The 21,048-nt window shown below is 38.3% G+C and overlaps 1 protein-coding gene across 1 annotated transcript; it reads left to right on the top strand.

Moving 5' to 3' along the window:
* The first annotated feature begins 9,377 nt into the window (after positions 1-9,377).
* DHRS9 (dehydrogenase/reductase 9) lies at positions 9,378-18,593 on the top strand. Its single transcript, XM_062498375.1, is given in 5 exon segments — positions 9,378-9,425; positions 13,453-13,783; positions 15,334-15,592; positions 16,821-16,984; positions 17,816-18,593. Coding segments are annotated over 5 exon segments (1,053 nt in total). The 3' UTR covers positions 18,067-18,593.
* The last annotated feature ends 2,455 nt before the right edge of the window (positions 18,594-21,048 follow it).

Below are 21,048 nucleotides of genomic sequence, written 5' to 3'. Positions count from 1 at the left end.
AAATCAAGATAATAGAAATAGAGAAAATAGAAGGCAATAGTACCCATGTGTGTGCAAAATACAACCTAGTAGCAGAAAATAACTCAAACTGTACACAAATGAAATAGCATCTTACTCTAGCCAGTTACAGTGCAATTGCTGGATTTTTGAGAAACAAAAAACCTTGAGCAACTCAAAATCCAGATTTAAATAAGTAATACTTGAAAAATGCCAGCAAATGAATACATCCTGTAAATGGAGTAACATTAGGACCTGATCCAAAGCCCTTTGAAATCTATTTCAAATCACCTCTTTATTCAGATCACATATTTATTTCACATAAAATGGAGTGGAATAGTGGAGAAAAAAAAAAAACAATTAAAACTGGCCCTGAAAGCACTATCCTTCATGTTTCTCTAAAGTTTGGTTCCTCAGATATTAGTGATAGCATTTATGCAGAAAGACATATATTGCTTCAAAATAGAACTTAAATGTCTTGTTCTTCAAATAGCCCCATAAAAAAAAATAAAAAACCCACAAAACCAACAAACAAACAAACCAAACAAACACCCCCCCCCCCCCCTCCACCCACCACTAACTGTGCACAGGAAATGCAGCATTTAGCTTCAATTGTCCCGAAGGAAAAAATATAAATACCTTTCAGTTCAGGAAGTGTCATCAGTTAACTCTGAAATAATAAACAGGACAAGGTTGTTACTCACCTGTGGCTGTGAAAAATCATACGATCATAAACAAATTGCAAGGACTCTATTCAATGAGTAAGTGAAGCTCCCAACCATTTTCCAGCATATTTTCATTATTTTAACCCGTTTGTCAGAATTGAATCTTTCAGTTGGACACTGGCTATTTGCACCTGGGTCAATAACCAAACGGTCACAATGTTTTCAGTTCACTGACATCTAATGGAGTGTTTAAATTGGACTAATGCAATGTCACAACAAAGTCAGGGCACTTGGCAAACATGAGGAGATGAGACATTTCTCTGGAAAACAACTCACAGTTGAATGCACAGGAAGAATTATTATAGCATTATTTTATCAGCAACTTTATTTGCCAGATAATAATCGTGTATGGTCTTGTCCCCACCATACATAGCAACATCAGCTGAATAACATAATTGGTTCCAAGATTGAGCTAAATTCAGAATAAAACCTTGCTCAAAAGCTTTGTTTCCTACCTAAGATTGCCCTTCTCCACATGGCTTCTAACTTTTTCCAATTTTTCCTTTGAAATCAAGATTTTACAGCCTGGAAGCTCTTGAACAGTAGTGCATTTTCACTGGATACAAGCCCTCCATGGATTTTTCAATAAGGGACACTGATGAGGACAGTGCTGTGACCTCAGCCAATATCACCACACAGCTTAGTGGGAAATGGCAAACAGGGTTTAGTTCCTCTCTGAAATCAGTTCTCACTACAGAGGGCCCTGACTGATAGGACAAGATAGAAAGACAGTGTCTTAATCACAGTGACTGTCAGCTCTCCTCAAGTCTTCTGTGCTCCCAAACTCCCCATGATAAAGCCTCATGCCCAAAAATGTGTCACAATTAAATGTAGATAAGCAGAAATCCAATTTTCCTTGGTTAGCATCATTACTGTGTTCACAATTACACCATAACTAAGTGCAAACCTGGCCTCTCCTCCCACTATTTTAACAAAAAGAAGTCTCCATTTATAGCACTGTACACAGCACAGCTTTGAGAATAACACTCCTGGATAGTGGACAATTATTTAGATATTATCACAGTGATAATAATTTAGTCCCCCACAGCACAGAGCCAGAGTAAAAGAAACAAGTTACTTGCAGTGCAAGGACTGTTACCTTCATGGTAGTGGAAAGGCTGGAAGAAAAATTATGTGAAGAGCACAAGTCTGCTTTATTTTATTCCCCACTGACAGCTTCCTCAGGAGCAACATGGCCAAAGGCAATGCAATGCTTTTGCTTTTTCAAGGTACTTTAGCATAGTTCACACTGGCACATAAAGCCACCCAGTATCTTCAGGCAAGACTTGGCTTGACAAAGACAGAATATAATTTTAGCTTGACACAAACTACTTCAGTATTTCCACTTACAGACTTTGCTCATTTAAGCATTCAGAAAATGTACATAGAGCCTGTTTCAAACTTCTAATGAAGCAGATTAAGGCAGTGATGAATAGGCTACCCCAAGCCTTTTGAAGGGCTCTGTTCCCTTGTTGACCTCTGTTTTTCTCAAATCATTTTACAAAAAATCCTGAAGATTAATAAATTCTGACATGACTTTATTGACAACAGCTATACAAACGAATCTATGCTGAAAAATCATCCATCTGTGCAGAGTAAAGGGGAGAATATAAAGCCCACAGAATCACCTTTCCCTTTTCACAGCTGCTAGTGGAAAAACGAACAAAATCCACTCCATCTCCTGGAGTCCTTTTGTACTTTGTTTTCTTCTGATGCTCTGGGAAGGGAAATTCAGTTTTTCTTGCTACAGTCAGGCCTTCAGAGAATGAATGAATTTAGTCACTGCACTAAACCCACAGAAAGTGGGACTTCAGTAAATCAAGGAGACGGAGGGCAGATGTTCCCATCCTTGAATTCTCAAAGGGAATACATGCAAAGTATGTCAAATTTGTACATTATAGATACCATTTAGTTCATTAAACATGAGCAGTATTGCCAGAATAATTCACCTCAGTCATGATCTGAGTAGAAGGGAAACATTTTGCTTATAGCTCATATTGTTGTAATACCTCTTTGCATGGGAAGAAAATAAATCCCCTTTCACTGAGCCAAAAGCAGTTAAATAACTGCTGTTTCCTCAGCTTGAGTAGCTGTTTATTCCAGCAAATTACCACTCCAAACAAAGTTATTCTTTCTTCTCTGGACTTTGTCCAATAATTTGTAAGACAAAATTGATTAAAAAAAAATATCTTACTTGTTTCCATACAAATAATTTTTGAGTAAGAAATGAAAGCCCATACTCTCTTTAGGCACAGGACTTCTCAGTTTAAGATGTAACCTAAAACCTACTGATCTTTATTCCAATATTGACAACAGATAGTAGCAGAAATCAAATTTAAAAATGCTTTCTAAAGATAGTCAGGAATTTAGCATTGAGTGCTCACAGCAGTGGAGAAGTAGGTGGCCACAGTTTGCCACCAGGTGAATAGATTCAGCCTGCCACTGTAGCATAAGACTTCAGATAAGCAACTTGTTTCTGTGCTTTGCACTAAAATCTCTATGTGAGTACAGCAGTCTGGACTCTCTTGTCTGATAGAAGACATTGAGAAGACAGCTGTTATGTTCCACTTATTCATAGTTTAACTATTCACAGAGAAATTTAATTCTGCAACTAGCAAACTGTGGATCAAGAGACAAATACCGGATTTTTTACTTGAAGCAAAAGAACCTCAAAGTGTCAGAATGTACAGCAGATCTCAGTGCTGCACAATGCCCTTCTGCACAATGCTTTATCTTTATGACCTCACATCCTCTGAAAACCAAACTTTTTTGGCTTCTTTATTTCTCCCTGGTTTTGAAAAATATTTTTTGTTATTTTGCTGCACAAGCGATCACAAATTTTTTCACCTAAATAATACAAGGATGAAAGTAAAGGGAACTCTAAATAAAGGCAAGTTATAGCTTTCTTCTGGTATCCTCATTTGAGATGAAGGACACTTGAAATAAAGTAGATACAGTTTGCAGCTTGAATTATTCAGCAAATGATGTCCATATCTGTTCTTGGAGTGTTACTCGGAAATACTGTTTATGAAATTAATCTTAAAGAAATTATCACAATTATAAAGAGGACAAACAACACAGCATGATGTTTAAAAAAAAAATTACTGTCCTATCCAAAGATCTTTAGCAAATGTCCTTCTTTATTACATTTAGGAGCAAGAATTTCTCTTTTGATGTCTGTGTATACAATTTCTATAGCAAGATGATAAGAAATACATTTCCTATTTTTTTTCTCTCCAATCAAACTACATTTCTTAGTACTGAAATGGGGAATAGCAGACACTTTCCTTGCAGTGATATCAGGAAACTACCTGGGGGCATAAATGGAAAGTTTCTGTGAAGGTGAGTTCATCTTCTTATGAAAAGTAAGAAGTCCAAGTTGTTGTTTGCTGGGAGCAGACACTTCCAGATGGGAGGCTAGCTCAAAGAAAGAAACAAATCAATTTCTTCTCTCACAGTCTATATTGTGATCAGAGACACTAAGTCATAGTAAATTCATTTCTTGGTCACAAGGATATACTGTTCTGAAACTAGAAAATACTGCCTGGAGTGGGTGTAGTGGAGAGGCCAGGAGGGAGGCAGCAAGGACTGACTTACCTCCAGTAACTTGCCTTTTTCTATAATTAGCCTCTTACCATCTGCTCTTGGAAATTACCAGAAGCAGGACATGCACTTACTTATCCCATTGATCCTACCCAACACTGGCAACCAGTAAGGATGTTTCCTCCACTCCAAATACTTGTGAAAACAAAAATAGCAGGGATAACAACAATATTCCTAAAAAAACCCCAAACAAACAAAACACTGTAAATTACAAAAACAAAAACAACAACAAAACCAACAAACAAACAAAACAAAACAAAAAATCCCCAACCAACCAACCAAACAAACAAAAACCCCTAAAACTTTTATATCCAAATTAGGTAGCTCAGCATGTTAAAATAAATAATTCTTTAAAAAAGACATCTTTCACAATACCTGCCCCATGCTCCAGGTACCCAGCCCTACAGGTCATCTGCCCTGTTCCTGTCAGAAGTTGGCATGTCCACGTGAGCCTGCCTCTCCCCTGTGCCTCAGTGTTCCCAATCACTCTTGAATGCCACCAAACAAATGCTTTTGGGGCTTCTCACAGAATGCCTCTTATCACTCTCCCTCCTGGAAACTACAGAAAAACATATTTTTTCTCGATAAGCCTTTTGGGTTTTTTGTTTTTTCATTTTGGTTTGTAGCCTCTATTAAAAAAAAAAATGCAGGTAGAACTTAATCATTGCAAAGTTGGAGGACTGCAGACAGACTGGACCTGTCGGTCTCCCTGGCAGGCTGGAGATAAAACAGACTGTGAAAAGCACTCTAACTGAAAGCCTTGTAATTACAGCACTTTCATTAATTTGATACAAAGTTCCACCCACTGATTAAAGCCCACAGAAATCAGTTTAAGCCCCATGTTTGTAAACACGTCTGTTGTTATGGCAAAAATAGGCCTTTTCCTTCAGTCCAGCTAAATTGGCTTTTATTTTTATTGACCAGATTACAGATCAAGCCAAAACTCTAGCTTTTTAAATATTGATTTACTAATGTACATTCTAGCTGATGTAGAGTGTGATGAAACCCAGTTCTGCCTCCTTCTCTAGAGGGAGTATTCTTGCAGCGTCTCTGACCCTGGGCTGCTGCCATGGCCCTGCACAGGCGTTAGCAAGCACGCGGTGTAGCTCTGTGGCATGGCTGAATTCTCAGGACAGGCAGGTGTGGCAGGACTGTCAGGAGAACCAGGATCCCTCTGTGCCAAGGAATGCAGGTGTCTACACAACTTCCAGAAACAAGCCTGGCCCTGGCTCTGATGAGCAGCAGCCAAGGACTACCCAGACTGCAAGACAGCTGCAGGCAAATAAAGGCTTCAGCAAAGGTATATGGCAACTCCAAGCAGAGTAAGGGAAATTATAAGGAAAATGGTAATTTTAATAAGGTTTGCCAGAGAAGGAAAGCCAGCCAGTGTACTGGGTCTTTTCTCCATGCATATATATGCTGAGAGAAAAATTTCCTTGACCTAAAGGTACTCTGAAATACTATAGAGCGAAGGCAGTTACCTAATCACGTTCATACTTTCTTCACCACTGATGCTGCAGAGGAAGTAAAGCAATAAAAACTAGCATCTCTCAATAATAACTTTTGCAACATGCTGGGTAACTTCCAGCCAGCACAGGAACCTGCATTACACCAGCATACGTATTTATGTAAAGCACCTTGAGCAGCTATAGGGCTTGCAGTAAAAATGGAGATATCTTAAACCTGCCATGTCAGAGGAGAAAGTGGATGCATGAGCAGAAAATAAAAGCAGTGATCCTGTTCCTCTTATTATGCTTAAATACATATGATTTGTGAGATCAATCAAGTGATTGCAATTGCCTTCTAAATTAAGCTTAGCCAGAGGAGAATTTGACCATAGTAAGATCAACTTCATTGCATCTTGCCCTGCAAGAGATGGATTGTCCATAAGCAGTCTCTAAAGAGTTCTGTACTCCTTTAAATCTATTTAAATCCTTTTTTAGCTGATTGCATCAGGCATCCCCTGTTTTCTGTGCCAAGAGTGCTCATAGAGAAGTATAACTGAACTTTTTCTCTAAGCAGAATTTCATCCGTCATCAATAATTACTTACAAATTCACTACTAAATCAATTGGAGTATAATTCCAGATATGCAGGCTCTTCCCAAATGTATTTTGTATTGATGTTTTCACACAGCCTAAGCTTCAGTTCAGCAGGTGAATAGCTCCAACCTGCACCTTCCTTCCTGTGCTCAGGGACCACAGGCAAACTCCCACAGCCTAGTGGTGCAAATTTATTGCTTACAGGTAAAGAGGCAGTACTTGTTCCCTTCTTTCCTGAGAGTTCAGCATTGACAACCAAAGGTTTTAGTAAAATAAAACACAGCTAGCTTACTTCAATGTCCACTGTAATGGGAAAAGTTCTAGGTCCTGCTTGCTTTGTTTGATGTTTTGTTGCCTGTTGGCCTCAGTCTCACTCTTATACCAGCAGGAGAGTTTTCTTCAAAATATTCACATATGCCACATTCACAGCTTATTTTACTTGACAGTTGACAAGCATGTGTTTGTTACCTTTCGTGAAAGATCTCATTAGAGGGATGTGATGTTTTATACATCTAGTTAGTGGTAGATAAATATTTGGGAATGTGCTCAAAAAGTCAGGGTTATCAATACATTATTGTCAGAATAGAAATCCAGTTCCTGGAATCTTCGTTGGGACTGTTTGCACTCGCACGCTTATCTGGGTTTTGGCACAAAGTGCTCAGCACCTCCCATGCCATGTTAGCCAGCTAGGGAACAAATGAAATAAATTCCACTTAAGTGTAGTTTTGTTTTAAAATTTGAATATGTGTAATAAATAACTTTTAAGTTATCACTCATTCTATCAAAAGCAAAAATTACATATTCATTCTACTGACCAAACCTGAGCAGGAGCAGTACTGCAGTAGAGCCTGCAAAGGCCCAAGACCTTACTGGGTGGATGCTATTGAATGTGAGTCTTAAATTTGGTCTGTTATGATGTGCTATAGTACCAATTATACCTATTGCTAAATTCCAACCTCCATTTGACATTTGATCTCTTCATAAAATTGCCTTTAACTTGACAAAGTGCTTTTATTTTAACTATGTTTGTTTTCAGGCCAGAAGTGATTTTTTTCTTCTTAAAAAATCGTGAGCAAAGTCAGACCAGCAAAAGTATTCATTCACTGAACTCTAAGAGCTGATACAGGCTGGTTTACATTTTTATATTTTCCCTCTTCTCCCCAATTTGAGGGCTCAGAAATGTTTTCCAAACCAATACAAATCAATTCCAATGTCTTCGCAATGTCTTCGAGATGCCTTCACAACACCGAAGTGCACCTAGAAACTTCTCACAGCTATCCATCGAGAAAACATACATTAGCTACTGCATGATAATAACTTCTGACTAAGCTTTCTTCTCTGAAGTGTTTTCTCTTAATTATCAGAATTGTTACAAATATCTAGAGAACACAGCAAACTAATTCTGGGGACTACCATGGTGGCTTCTTGTAGCACAGACAAAGCGCAATTTGTGTTTCTAAAAACATGTAGTGCTATTTTGGATACCAAAACACTTACACAGGACTGACAGATACCAGATGGGGCCAGAAGAAGCCCTACCACCAGCCAGAGATCTTCTCTAAAGAAGGGATTTCCTAAGATATGTAAATTGGCTCTACACACTTCATTTAGGCAGCCAACCAGTCATTCAGACAAGTCAGATAACTAATGATCTCCCGAATTGAGAACTAGGATCTGAACTACATTGTCAGCTACTGTGCAAGCACATTCTCACTCTGGGAAGCAGATAAGATAGCTTACGCCCCTTTCATTTATGGACAGCAAGTTGAAAGTTCACTATCATGAATAAACCTTGATGTATTTGTGGGCTGAGTGCTGTATAAAGACAGAAATAGAAATGTTAGTACAGCAAAAAAATCCAACAGTTTAAATAATAATAATGTCTAAAGCAATTAAATCATTGGGCTGCCTTCAGAAAAGATATGAAAGCTTTTGGAGTAAAGGTTTGTTGTGTTCAACCCTGACTGTTCAAAACAGCCTTATGTAATCCAGCAAAGATTACAACAGAGAAAGAGGCTTTTTGGAGCAAGCTTCTCCCTGAAATTAAAATGCAATATGGAAAGGAGTATTTTCAAAAAGGTGAGGCAATTTCCAGACATTTTTGTCAAAAGAAGCAACACATTTCTCACTGAGAAAGCCTTGCAAAGTAGCATTATATCTCCTCATCATTCTGTCTTTTTGGAAATGCTGTCAAATGAAAAGCTAATCTAAAACACGTCTGCACCCCAATATGACTATCCACACATATTTGGTCTAGTAAGAGATATGTGAAGGGAAAAGAAATTCTGCTGCCATGTTTATACAGTAGTACTCAGAGCTGGAACAGAAGTGCCTGCCAGACACCGGGCCAAAGATAAAGCAAACAAGACACTCAGCAATCATATGTTAGCATCTGTGGCCATTCAAACTGTTTGTACAGTTTGTGGTATTTGAGCATTTATCTGAGAAATGTTGAAATTGGTTTGTTCTTAGTATCAAAAATCTTCCCCTAGACTAGTAAAAGTAATTTGAAGACCTATCTTAAAAGATTAAGTCACATCAACAATAACATCATTCACATGAAAGAGAAAAAAGGGTGTGGTGTGAAGCAAGCTCTATTAAATCAACAGAAGGACTCCTGCTGATTTCAAGACAAGCACAGATCAGTTCTTTCAGCTCAGTAGATTAGTTCTCCTTAAAGAGCCTTGACAGTCCCTCAGGCTCCTTAAATCACTATATATAGCTAGCAATGCTTATACAACATAGCTCATAGGTGAGGCAGGCATAGAGCATAGCCAGAAGATTAATACCAAGTACATCCCTAAAATAGACAGAGATCACAGTACAAGTCATTAGCAACAGCAAGGAGAGGGGCCCTGCTGATGTGCATCAATTAGGAAAGTACCACTAGACACAGAATTTGAGATTTTTATTTTTTTAAAAACCAACATGCAGATCTTGGCACACAAGTTTATGAGCAAAATGGGCTGTTTCTATGTTCTGACATTGGAAATAACTGGTGAAGGCAACTCATGAGCACCTGGAGGTAAAGACTGAGCTTGAAGATGTCTCCCCAGAACGTGAGTAGAACTTGTGTCTATTGTTATAGTGAGCAGTACATATTATATGCATTTGCAGGATATCTAAGAGACCTAAGCATTTGTTTTCTAGTGCACAGACAAGAGAATATGCAGTCCCTTTCTAGAGTAATTTTAACAATTGTTTATCTTAGCACCTACAAGGTCTGAATAAAATGCTAACTCAGAAATGCTCTTCCCAACATGTGGAATGCTTCCCTGCTTCAATTTTCAAATACTGGGTCGGTGACCTAAGATTTTAAATGGTTTTGTTTTCCTGGGTCTTTTATGATGCTGTGGTAAAAATATGAAATGCAGGCCATACAAAGAAGATACAATCATGCTAAAAACTCACTGTACCAGCCAACAGTCATCTCCCTACAAAATGTTGTGCAGGAGATATTGGAGGTGTATTTCTTTCCAGGTAACATATTAATAAAGAAATTATCTGTTGACCACCAAAACAAATTATCACATATTTACACAGCATGCAAAAAAGCAGTCCTTTTCCATGAAACAGAAGGGCAAAGGCATGTGCAGGAATAGCTCACCTAAGAGTAAGAGATCTGAAGCTTTTTGCTTGCCAATTTGTTCAATTAATTAACTGAAAACTAGAGGTTTGTAGCTATGGGAGGGGGACTCTGGAGAGCTGTTGGATGATCTTTCTGTGTGCTGCCTGATACATCTAAACCTTCCACTGTGTGCTACATGAGTGCTCATTCTGAAGAGCCACAGTGCCTAAATTTCCCACTGCCAGTTCTTCCTCAGGATGCCGGGCAGGTCATTCTACCCATTGCAGAGCACTGCTTCTGGAGTTTTGCACTGCCTGCAAAGTGGGGAGTGAAGGAATCCAAAGCACACACAGGCCCCAGACTTCACCTCAGCCTGAAATTCTCTGGCATAAGCAAACTTCCTGTGAGACTAAATCATTAATACCCTCCTTTGATATGGGGTCTATATGCTTCAGTTTCCCCTAGTGCAGAAAAGCAGAGGAATGCTGAACTTTGCAGTCATCTAGGGATCTTAGAGGGCTCTCAATGCAGTCATGCTGCTTTTCTCTAAAATCAATTGCTTTTATAATGGCATGTGTGTAGGAATGAAAAGCCAAGCTCTAACACACAAGTTCTCAATTTGCCAGGCAAATATCAAAGTTTGATGGAAAATAGAATTTGCCTTTAGCTATTTACTGGCTACATTATTAATCCAAATGCAATATTTATGAAGATACATCAATACTCTTGAAATATCATGCTGACATTTTCTCTGGAAATGCACTGTTTGCCACTCCATGCAGCCATTTCAAAATTGATATGATGTTGGTAGCCAGGTAGCTTTTTTTTGGCTTTTGTAGAACTTCACAATTATCAAAAAGGAGATATTTTTGATAACATTTCATATTCACTGAATTAGAGGATTTTCTTGAAAGAAAGCTTTAACTGAGACTATTTCTCTTGGTCCTGATCTCAGGCTCTTTCCAGCAGTAATGACATAATCTAGCAGAATACATATGGGCAGAAGGCTCCAGCAGAGCATAACCTACCATGATGCTCAGGTCAGTGTGTTACTGGAGAAGGAGTGCTAGAACATGGCAAGAATTAGGCAGTTAGGAATTACAGACTTAGTAACACTGGCCCAGTGCTGACAGGGAAAAGAAGAGCAGTGGAGATTCCACAGTGCTGCCCCTTCAGCAGTCTTCCCAAGAGCCTTTTGTCTTACAGAGCTTCTGTGCCAATTATTGCTACATACACACAGTGGCTAACACAAACCAGAGCAATCCCAGGTGTTTTCCTTAGAGAAGCCAGGTTGGCATCCTGGCCAAACACTCCAGGACTTATCTACAGAGCCCAGTTTCAAATTTAACTTGCTTTCCAGTAGTGCAAGCCCACTGTCCACTGCTTCCTCCCTACAGCAGAGCCAAGAAAGGAAGATGTGATTTATAGGTCCTGTTTTCAATTAAGTTGTTTGCCCAAAATTCTAATTATTTTGTTTCATTTTGCATTGGAAGAAAGGAATTTTGAGCCCTAAAGTTATGTATATGTATCACTGCACTTATCTTGCCAAATACCTTGCTGTAATTTAGTGGCATGGGGTTACCACAGCCTGGTGACAGCAGTCCTCTCTCCTTTCGTGTCTAGCTCTGCTCCAAATTCTACATGGGCAGTCAAAGGAAATATCACTGCCTAGCACATCATTGCAAAAGGACTGGGGTGATCTATGATCAGCTGCTGCAACATTTTGTTTTCAGACTTTATTTTACATCACAAAAGCTTTCATTAGCCTGAGTGCTTCCACATAGTTGTAGTGGCACTATGTCAGAGCACACTCTGAGTCCTCTCAGAAAATAAATGTCACCAACACAGTGAAAAATTACAAAGATGATTTCAAAGTGCACACATTCAGGAACACTGAAATCCTCGCCAAATTTAACAGGGACATTCACAGCAAGAAAGCCAAGTATCTGAGCAAAGTACCTGAGCTAGAGGGTTGATTACATTAACCTCAAAACAACAGTGAGATGGGCCACGAAAATAAGCAGTGCAAACATCCCAAAAATTCAGTGAAAGCCCTCCTGTAAACTGCAGCGGACAGAGAAGAAAATTCTTACCTGTATATATTTGCTTAACATTTTAAAATCAGACACCACTGGTCAATAGCTCAGAATTTCATATTGATGGCTACTGAAGCACTCAATTCAAGATCATTAAGTGGTAATGAATGTTGACACTTATTATACTTTATTAGCTTTGTAACTGATTTAATTATTTAAAAAGAGTTCAACATTCATTCACTATCAGATTCTGAGATTTCTTCTACACCTACTTGGTGAGGTAACAGCAAAATTTAGGATCAGAATAAATGCAAATTAGTCCATGAACTCAGTAGGAACAAGAACAGACAGGCTCTAGCAAACAGACCTAATACATTGAGCTTCTTTTAATATTCACATCTTGAGATAGAAATAATGTTACAAAATAGACAGCCCTTAAAACTGTCATATTTTAAAGGTGAGATGTCTTCACATCTACACATATGTAGGTACCTAGACCCTAGGTGGCTGCTCAGAACCTGTGAAAAAGTTTCTCTTAACAGGTTGTGTGAGTGTGCTTATTGGAGGTCCAATAAACATTGGCTTTAATGAATTAATTTGGCTTAGTTCTTGTATAAACCAAAATACAAATAGAAACCTAGTAATCAATTATCAAGAATTTAGATGCAAGAACTGTATTCTACATTTATCAAAACATTTTGTAATAAGCAAACATTATCCTCTCCAACAGAGTTAGGAAACCTTGAGTTTCCTCAGTGACTTTTTTTTTTTATGGCAACATCTCCATGCATTTCTACATTTCTTTATATGAATACACTTCCTATATGGTATGTTCTGCTGTGCTGTGTATCACTGGTAAACAGGCAACAAGTGACAGGAGACTGAGGCACTGACCCAAAGTCTGCCTTGTCTAAGGGGCAGAGAGCAAATCACTCACTGTCACATAAACCACTCACACAAGTCACATAAATTAGTCATCAGATCCACCAACACAGCATACACTTCTCTTGGGTTGTTCTTGGGGTCACTCTGCTTCCATGTTACAGATTAGAAAAGCAGCCTGCGTAGCATCATATAAAGGGTCAAAGAGAATCACCCTTTTTCCCAGGGAATTTCTCTCTCTGGTATCAGCATAAATAATGATCAATGTTCACAAAAAAAGAACTTTCAGAACTGATAAGGTCATTCCTTTTGGTCTGAAATGTCCTTAAAAGAGCTGACTAGAAAGTCTGGTCAGCAAAGCTTGAAAACAGTGAGAATCTATTGAAAAGAAAGATTCAGAAGGTTTTGTCAAGCACGCATTATTCATGGATCCTGATCACATTGTGCCAAAGCTCCTGTTCCTGCTCTCCCCTAACATACAGTGGTCTGGAAGGGCTGCAACCAGTAACAAAGCCCCTAACAGGAGTTATGTCTCACGAAGTTGGAGGGTTGGCTGAGCACATTTGCTTCGTTGCACTAACTTAACTTACTCACTTGTAGCTCTCACTTTCAGACTCGCTGCACATAGCAATTTTGGCTTCCATACTTTCTCTTACCATTTACTGGATCATCAGAGACAGACACAGAGTGAGAAACTTGAATGAAAAGCATGTCTTCATAACAGGCTGTGACACTGGACTTGGAAACTCACTAGCTAAATGGCTTGACAAAAAGGGATTTTGTGTCATTGCTGCATGTGCCACAGAAAAAGGAAGCCAAGAGCTACGGTCCTGCTCTTCACTCTCACTGAAGACAGTGAATCTGAACTTAGCAGACTCCAATAGCATTGCCAGGGTTGTGGTGTTTGTGACTGAACAGACAGCTGGCAAGGGTAAGTGACAAGAAAACTTCTTAGAAAGGTGATTCAATATAACCAAATCTGGTCTAGCTAAAAGTTCTGTTGCCTCTCTACTCACTGCAGAAGCAATTTTAATCTTACTGAAGAAACACATTCACTCCTCAGTTCTGTAATTGCTCACTTCAAAGACATTGTCTCCAGCAATGCTGCCCATTGCTTTCACCAACGGGATGCCTTGCACAGTCTGTTAAAACCAGATCATTCCCAGGTGTTTTTTAAACTCTTTCTGGTGTAGTTGAAGAATGTCAGTGGAAGGAAGGTACTAACTGATACCAGAAAATTTTCTTGACAAATTTAACCCACTCAACTAAAAATTGTTAATTCAGGGCCTGTGCAGCCCTCCTCTAGTAAACACAAGAGTACATTTTTGTGTGCCTGGATTAGTCTGACGTTTGCACTGTACTCAACAATTGTACTGACTGTAACAGTTAAACACTTGCAATTTCAGCCAGTTTCTTGGAGTTGTTACATAGGTAGCTCTCACTACCCCTATCATACACCTCTGAGCACTCTTGTAAAAAGGAGAGCTTACCCTTGGATACCTATGAGATTTCAGGGATCGATTTGACAAAGGGTGCTAAAAAGATCTTCATGCTAAATATACTTAACTGTGGCAATACACATTTATCAGCACTGAGAGCTCAGACTAAAGGTTACCAAAGGGAACCACAGCATTGCAACTACCAGTCGTAACACACAGTTATACCAACTATTCAATAAGCTTATTAATAAATTAGTTACCTAAAACAGCAAAACATATCTTCTACCACAGGACTTTCTCCTCAAAGCTTGTAAAAGGCTTTTGGGCCTCATCATGAGTATTTCACACCATTCTTGAATGCAGAGATTGAGAGCAAGTGTAACAAAATTATTAGCACTTACCCCCTCCAGTAGGCTCTTGCTCCAAACTTGTAGAGAGCCACAGGTTCTCAGCCAGGATAGCCACTGCTAATGCTTTCACCTCAGTGTGTGAGACTCTTTATGGAGGCTGAGTGCTGGACTTTCGGCCTCTCCCCTCAGGCACAGGCTGTCCTCAGCAAACTCTTGGAAACGTCACTATTTATCTAAAGTTCCTCGAGTAATTTATAAAGGTAGTAAAGCAGTATTATCAATACACAGGGCTAAGCTAGTATCTTTAGAAGTACTGACTAATTTTCTACATTTGGTCCAGACCTTTAGACCCCAAACCAGAAAAATCAGTCTCTCCACTTCCATGCAGACTATTTGATTTTCACAAGAGTACAAGTGCATATTAGGAGCCTACATACTTGAGCGGATCTGGATAATAAAGCCCAGCATGGCGGCCCACATCTCCAAGCAAAATACTTTTCCTTTAACACTTTACCCATGCTCTTCAGCAAATTTTATCAGGTATACAAAGCAGATCATCCACACAAACCCCAGATAACTGTATTCATCTCACTGATGATTTTGCAGACTGTGTGCTTGGTTCCCAATGCACACAATACTCCTGGGTAAGATACTGCCATATGTTGAAATAAATAGTTTTCCATTTCTCCTAGGGCTTTTTGGCTTGGTGAGCAATGCTGAAGGAACAGCACCTGTAGGACCCACTGACTGGCTGAGGATTGAAGACTTCCATTCAGTCCTGGATGTTAGCCTGCTGGGACTGATTGAAATCACGCTCAAGCTTCTGCCACTTCTGAAAAAAGCTGAGGGAAGAGTTGTCAATCTAATTAATGCCAAAGGTCTCATGGCTTTTGTAGGTGGTGGTTACAGTCTGTCCAAATGGGGCATGGAAGCTTTCTCTGACACTTTACGGTGAGTAGCCAGAAAAACATGCATAAATCCAAGAACAGATTCCAGATGTGCTGAGGAAGGGTGAGTGTATGTTTGCCCTTTTTGATTCTTCTTTGGAAATCCTGCCTAAAGGGGAAAAGGAAAATAAGATGACTGGTCACATTTTTAAGATTTCAGTCTCCAGTACTATGGACAGACCCAGGAACTGCACTTTGAAAATTTTCATTTCCTAGACAAGTTGTCAGTGTGCAGATTTCACGTGGCATGTGAATCAAGTGCATACCTGAAAGTAAATCAACAATATAGCCTGGTCAGACATCCAGTTTCTTGGGGAAGCTATACTTGCCTGTATATTTTGCTCTAATTCTCCACAACAATCTGAGCTGGGCGATTCCAGACTGCAACCACATTACCAAAGGTAATTGTAATTTCAAAAAATTAAGCTGAGCACCATCTGCTGAAACCAGTTGTACTGTACTCCTTCTAGAAAGCTAAGGCCCAGCCCAGTGAGTCAAATCTTCATAAGTCAGAATGACTAGGAAAGCTGGTTTCAAATAATTTTAAGTACTTACTTAAGGAAAGTGTATAACGCAAAGAAATAGAAATTAATGGCTAATGTACATGTGGTTCATTCCTTTACACACACTGTAGAAATGGCTGCCTGGGTTTCTTGAGCTGCCTAGTGAGATAAAGATGCCATTTTCACCCCAAAGGAGTTGCACTGCAACTTGAAATTACACAGAGAGAGCTACACTACAAGAAAATCCACTAAGCTTTATTGCATTAACATTTAATCATTTAACCATAGACATTTAACCATTGGAATGAGAATAAAGTTCTAGTCCAATTGAAATTTTTTCGCTTTTACTTTTTTTCAGACACTTTAATAATCTGCTGTTGCTGTGAACTAAAATGATGCAACAGTATATGAAATTGTCAAAAGTTTTAGTACAACACATGACTAAGATGTACCTGGCTGATACATCCTTTGCATGAGTCCAATATAAATAATCCGGAGAGCTGTGAATCTACTTGATACTGCCTTTTTTTCCCCTCAGTTTTCTGCTCTGCTTTAACAGGACAAGTACACTGCTATGAAACTAATTTGAACATTTAATTCTGATATATGAAGATAAGAATAAAAATCTCAAATATTAATGTGGCAGATTTTCCACTTATGATTCATAGTTTTGCCGTTATTGGGTGGTCAGGGAGATTATTGTTTTGTTTGATTTTTTTTTTCTCCTAGGGTAGAAATGCAGCATTTTGGAGTGAAAGTAAGCATTGTTGAGCATGGTTTCTTTAAGACAGAAGAAGCTAATTCAGATATCATTGAGAAATACCTCTTCAAACTTTGGAACAGACTAACTCCTGAAATCAAGGACTCCTATGGAGAAAAATACTTAGTTGAATGTAAGTAGAAAAAGGATTGTATGAAAGCTCAGGGGGAATATTATCAATATATATTAATACCTGAACTGAGGCTGTAAAGACAACAGAGCCAAGCCTAGGACTCAAAGCAATGGGCACACACTGAAATACAGTATGTTCCTCCTGAACATTTCAGTGTGAGGGTGACTGAGGACTAGCACAGGTTGCCCAAGGCAGTTGTAGATTCCTAGTATTTGGAGATACAAAACCATCTGGACATGTCCTGGGCAGCCTGGTCTGGGTGACCCAGCTTAAGTACTGGGGCTTGGTGCCAGAGGCCCCTTTCAATCTCAGCCTGTGATTCTGTGAACATTTACTAGACATCGTTAATGCTCATTAAAGAATGCTCACTGAAGACCCATCACTGACTGTTCTTTACTATGTGTATGTCAGATGAGGCCTGAGATATTAGTTCACACATGAGACTAGTGAGATAATGAGGTCATGCTACATTTCTTAGTCCCTCAATACTTACAGATAGGATACCCAGTGGGAATGAGCTGCTATGACCATATGCTACATTTGTTGCTTAGTGATATCTGAAAAGTTAGTGCAGTGTGACACAGCACATACTGTATGGGACATCTGGTTCACAGTATGGGCCAGGGAGGTTTCTGCTTATTGGACTTCTGTGTGTTGCAGCCTTTACTGTCTCTGCTTTGCTGAAGCTATAGTGCTCTCAGCACTCAACACAGTAGTTTAAAGCATGCCTGAAGCTGTAGCCAAACTTTTGGATATAAAGAACCCTCTTGCAGGGATGTTGCCTATAAATGCTTTCAGGATTATGTTTCAGAATTATGTTTTTGTTTACAGATATAAAAGCCCAAAGATCATCAGTGAAAAGACTGTGTGACTATGATATTTCTAATGTCATAAAATGCATGGAACATGCCCTAATAGCAAAGTACCCCAGGACACGATACAGAGCTGGATGGGATGCAAAGTTCTTCTGGCTGTTCCTCTCCTATGCCCCAAGCTGTTTGTCTGATATGTTGTTGCACATTACATTTCCAGCTCCAGCAGAGAGCAGGAGAGCAGTTCATGGAGTTCTAATTGATGTCTAGTATTAAAACAGTAATCTGTGCAGAAATAAATATCTATCCCATTAAAAATAGATATCCTCTTCTTTACCAGTTACTAGACTGTTAAAATTCTTTCCATAAAGTACTTTCTTCATCCCTCACCCCATCTTACCTGAAATTCTGAGTCTCCAGGTAGGCTTGTAAATCCAGCATGTTTTTGAAGGCTGTTGCTCAGAAATTACACCCCATAGGATCTGCTTTCATAAACTTTTCAGCTACAAAGCTAGTTAATACTTTTCACACAAGACATGAAGTGAAATAATAACCCAGTCCAGCTATTGCAGCATATTCCAGAAACTACAATTATAGTATCTGACCACTTGATGATTCAATTCTTTAAAAAAAAAAAAAAACACAAGCAATTTTAGAGAAATGCAATTCTAGGGAAAATCAAATCTCCACCATTCTATGCAAACACAGTATCAAAATGCATAGTTTAACTTCCTTTCTAATATAAGTATAGTTTATGGGGAAAATACAAAAACAATATGCATTCATATATCTTTCATCCTCAGTGTGTTTTGCAAGTTAAAAGGATTATTATTTTCACTTATCAGATTAAATAGGTCATTAGTGTAGGCTATAGTAAATTCTTTCAGTTGTACAGCGTGTGTCCAGAGTGGCAAAATGTTGTTGAGTTTACTGTGCCTTTTGCACACTTAAGCTGTCAGGCAGAGACTCACAAATCAGTGCTCCTAGAGATATTAAAATTGAAGGGGTAAAGGTTTTATTTGCTAAAGTGCTGTGATGGTGATTAATCATTAATGTGAAATTCAATTAAGCTTAAAAAATACCATGTGCAGGTCAGAACTCCAAACATAAGAAAAGAAGTTTCATCATTGTGTGTGAGAGGGCATGTGTGTGTGTGTGTTTTTACAGTGGGCAAAAAAAGGACAGTATGTAAAAAGTGTTAGTAACCTTAAAGTATTTCATTATAGTTCTATTTTTTAGCAAATGGCTGTAAGAATAAATTTCTTTTATTTCATTTCACAATAAATACCTGCTGAGAGAGAAATCTTTCTATCTAGCCTGGCAGCTCTAAAGAGAATGTACATGAAAAAATTAATGGTATAATTTATCAGCTCTATAGTTACAGATTACAGACAGTTGTTGAAATCTCTAAAAATCAGCTTTCTTTGATACAGAGGAGTCCAAAATTTAAGAACTCAAGCAGGGACTGTCCTGATAAAAGAAAAAGAATACAAGCAAAAAATGAAGTTATTAGTATAATCTAAAACTTCTGTTGTACAAAGTACCAAACCCTAAATTTTACATAATCAGAAGGGGAGGAGTCCCAATTGAAGCTTAGGAATCTAAGATACACTAAACAACCAAACTTACATACTACCTAACTACAAAGGAAGCCAGGGACTGTTTTCTTCCATATCTGGAAAGTTGAAATTATTACAGGGAAAAAAGGGTATTTCTGATTCTTGACATACTAGCAGTTTTCACTGATGCTGGTTCTAAATCTTTGAGTTGACAAAGACTATTCCCAAAACTGACTCTCCTTTTTCTCATGGTATGCAACTGCAGGCAAGTCCTTTGGAAGGGTCATCCCTTCCTTCTCCCATTAAAAAACCTTGTGAATCCTTTCCTTAAGAACAGTGCCTTGCATCTCAAAGAAATCCCTACAGATGTGTCTGCTGTGTTGCAGACTCTAAGTAATTTGATACATTAATGCACTCAGAAACAAATGCTTGTAAAAACACAATGTGCTTAAAGAAAAAAAAAATCAAAGCATCAAATTCTGACATCAGATATGAAAGCTAATTGAAATAAGGTTTGAATCGCTTATGCCCATTCTCATTCTACCTTGATTGTCAGTCTCTCAATAGTAAGAGTTTCCTGTTTCAAGGCCCAGTTTACTGACTGTGTGTAATAGGGCAGCTTCACACTTACAGAGATACAGTGTCAATATCAAGACAACCCCTTACATGAAGAACTTTAGACAGTTGTGTGAAGCAGTAAGCACTATTCTTATTTGACTTTATCTAAAGCATTGTAGTTTTCATGTCAAAGTGCACTGAAGTCTCCACAACTGAAAAAAGTACATAGAGTCTCGACACAAATTATGGAATAGGAATGTGATAAAATAATATGTTTATTAGACTTATTCAGCAGCATCATTTTCCAGTTGGCTTTTCTAATCAGAGTATGTTACAATGTAGTTACAAGCATTCTAATTAGAAATAGTATATATTTTGAAAATTTAGATCTAAAACAATCAAATAGCAAAAGTCTCCATGATTATAACTTCAGGAATCTTTTATATGAGTAGCTAGCCAGGAATGCTGAAGAACATGGTCCTGTAATCAGAGTTTTCTCAAATGGTTCCTGTTGTGAAAATTATCTTGGCTAATTAATAGAAGAGCTAAAAAAAAATCAATAGTATATTCTGATGGAGGGTTATAAGAACAACCAGATAACTACAAAGACTGCATTAGTAGAAATTGTTTCCCTTTCTATTAATATCCACCTCAGGAAATAAATAGTCAATAAAATTAAATTTTGACATTAAAAAAACCCTGAAGAATTTCTGAAATGAACCAATATCTTTCATATTTTGCTGTTTGGAAATAAGCTGTTACAGAAACCTAGCTACTTCATAGTACAAATTAGTTCCAGATACTCCAGCCAAGAACAGAGGTATTCCATTGATGAGCAAGAGATAAGCTCATTAAGTAGTTGTGGTGCTAGAATCTAAATATATCCAATCTTCATAGGAATACTATTAATGGAATTGTGTTAATTGGAACCTAGAGGAAACGTATGTGTCTTACAGATTGAGAGGAAATTATCTCAGGCAATTAAAACAACAACATCTTGCACAGGTAACTATTCAGCATCTTTTGTTGAACACAAGATAAAGAGATACCCATTTTTATATACAGTACTATATAAAATAGGTGGCAAAGATGCCCAGAGCACCAGTAGAAGTTTTAAAAGGTGCTGTTATAAAAG

The sequence above is a fragment of the Cinclus cinclus genome, chromosome 9 (assembly GCF_963662255.1).
Source record: "Cinclus cinclus chromosome 9, bCinCin1.1, whole genome shotgun sequence".
NCBI classification, from domain to species: Eukaryota; Metazoa; Chordata; class Aves; order Passeriformes; family Cinclidae; genus Cinclus; species Cinclus cinclus.
The sequence above is the reverse complement of the archived record's forward strand: the minus strand, read 5'-3'. Positions and strand labels throughout refer to the sequence as shown.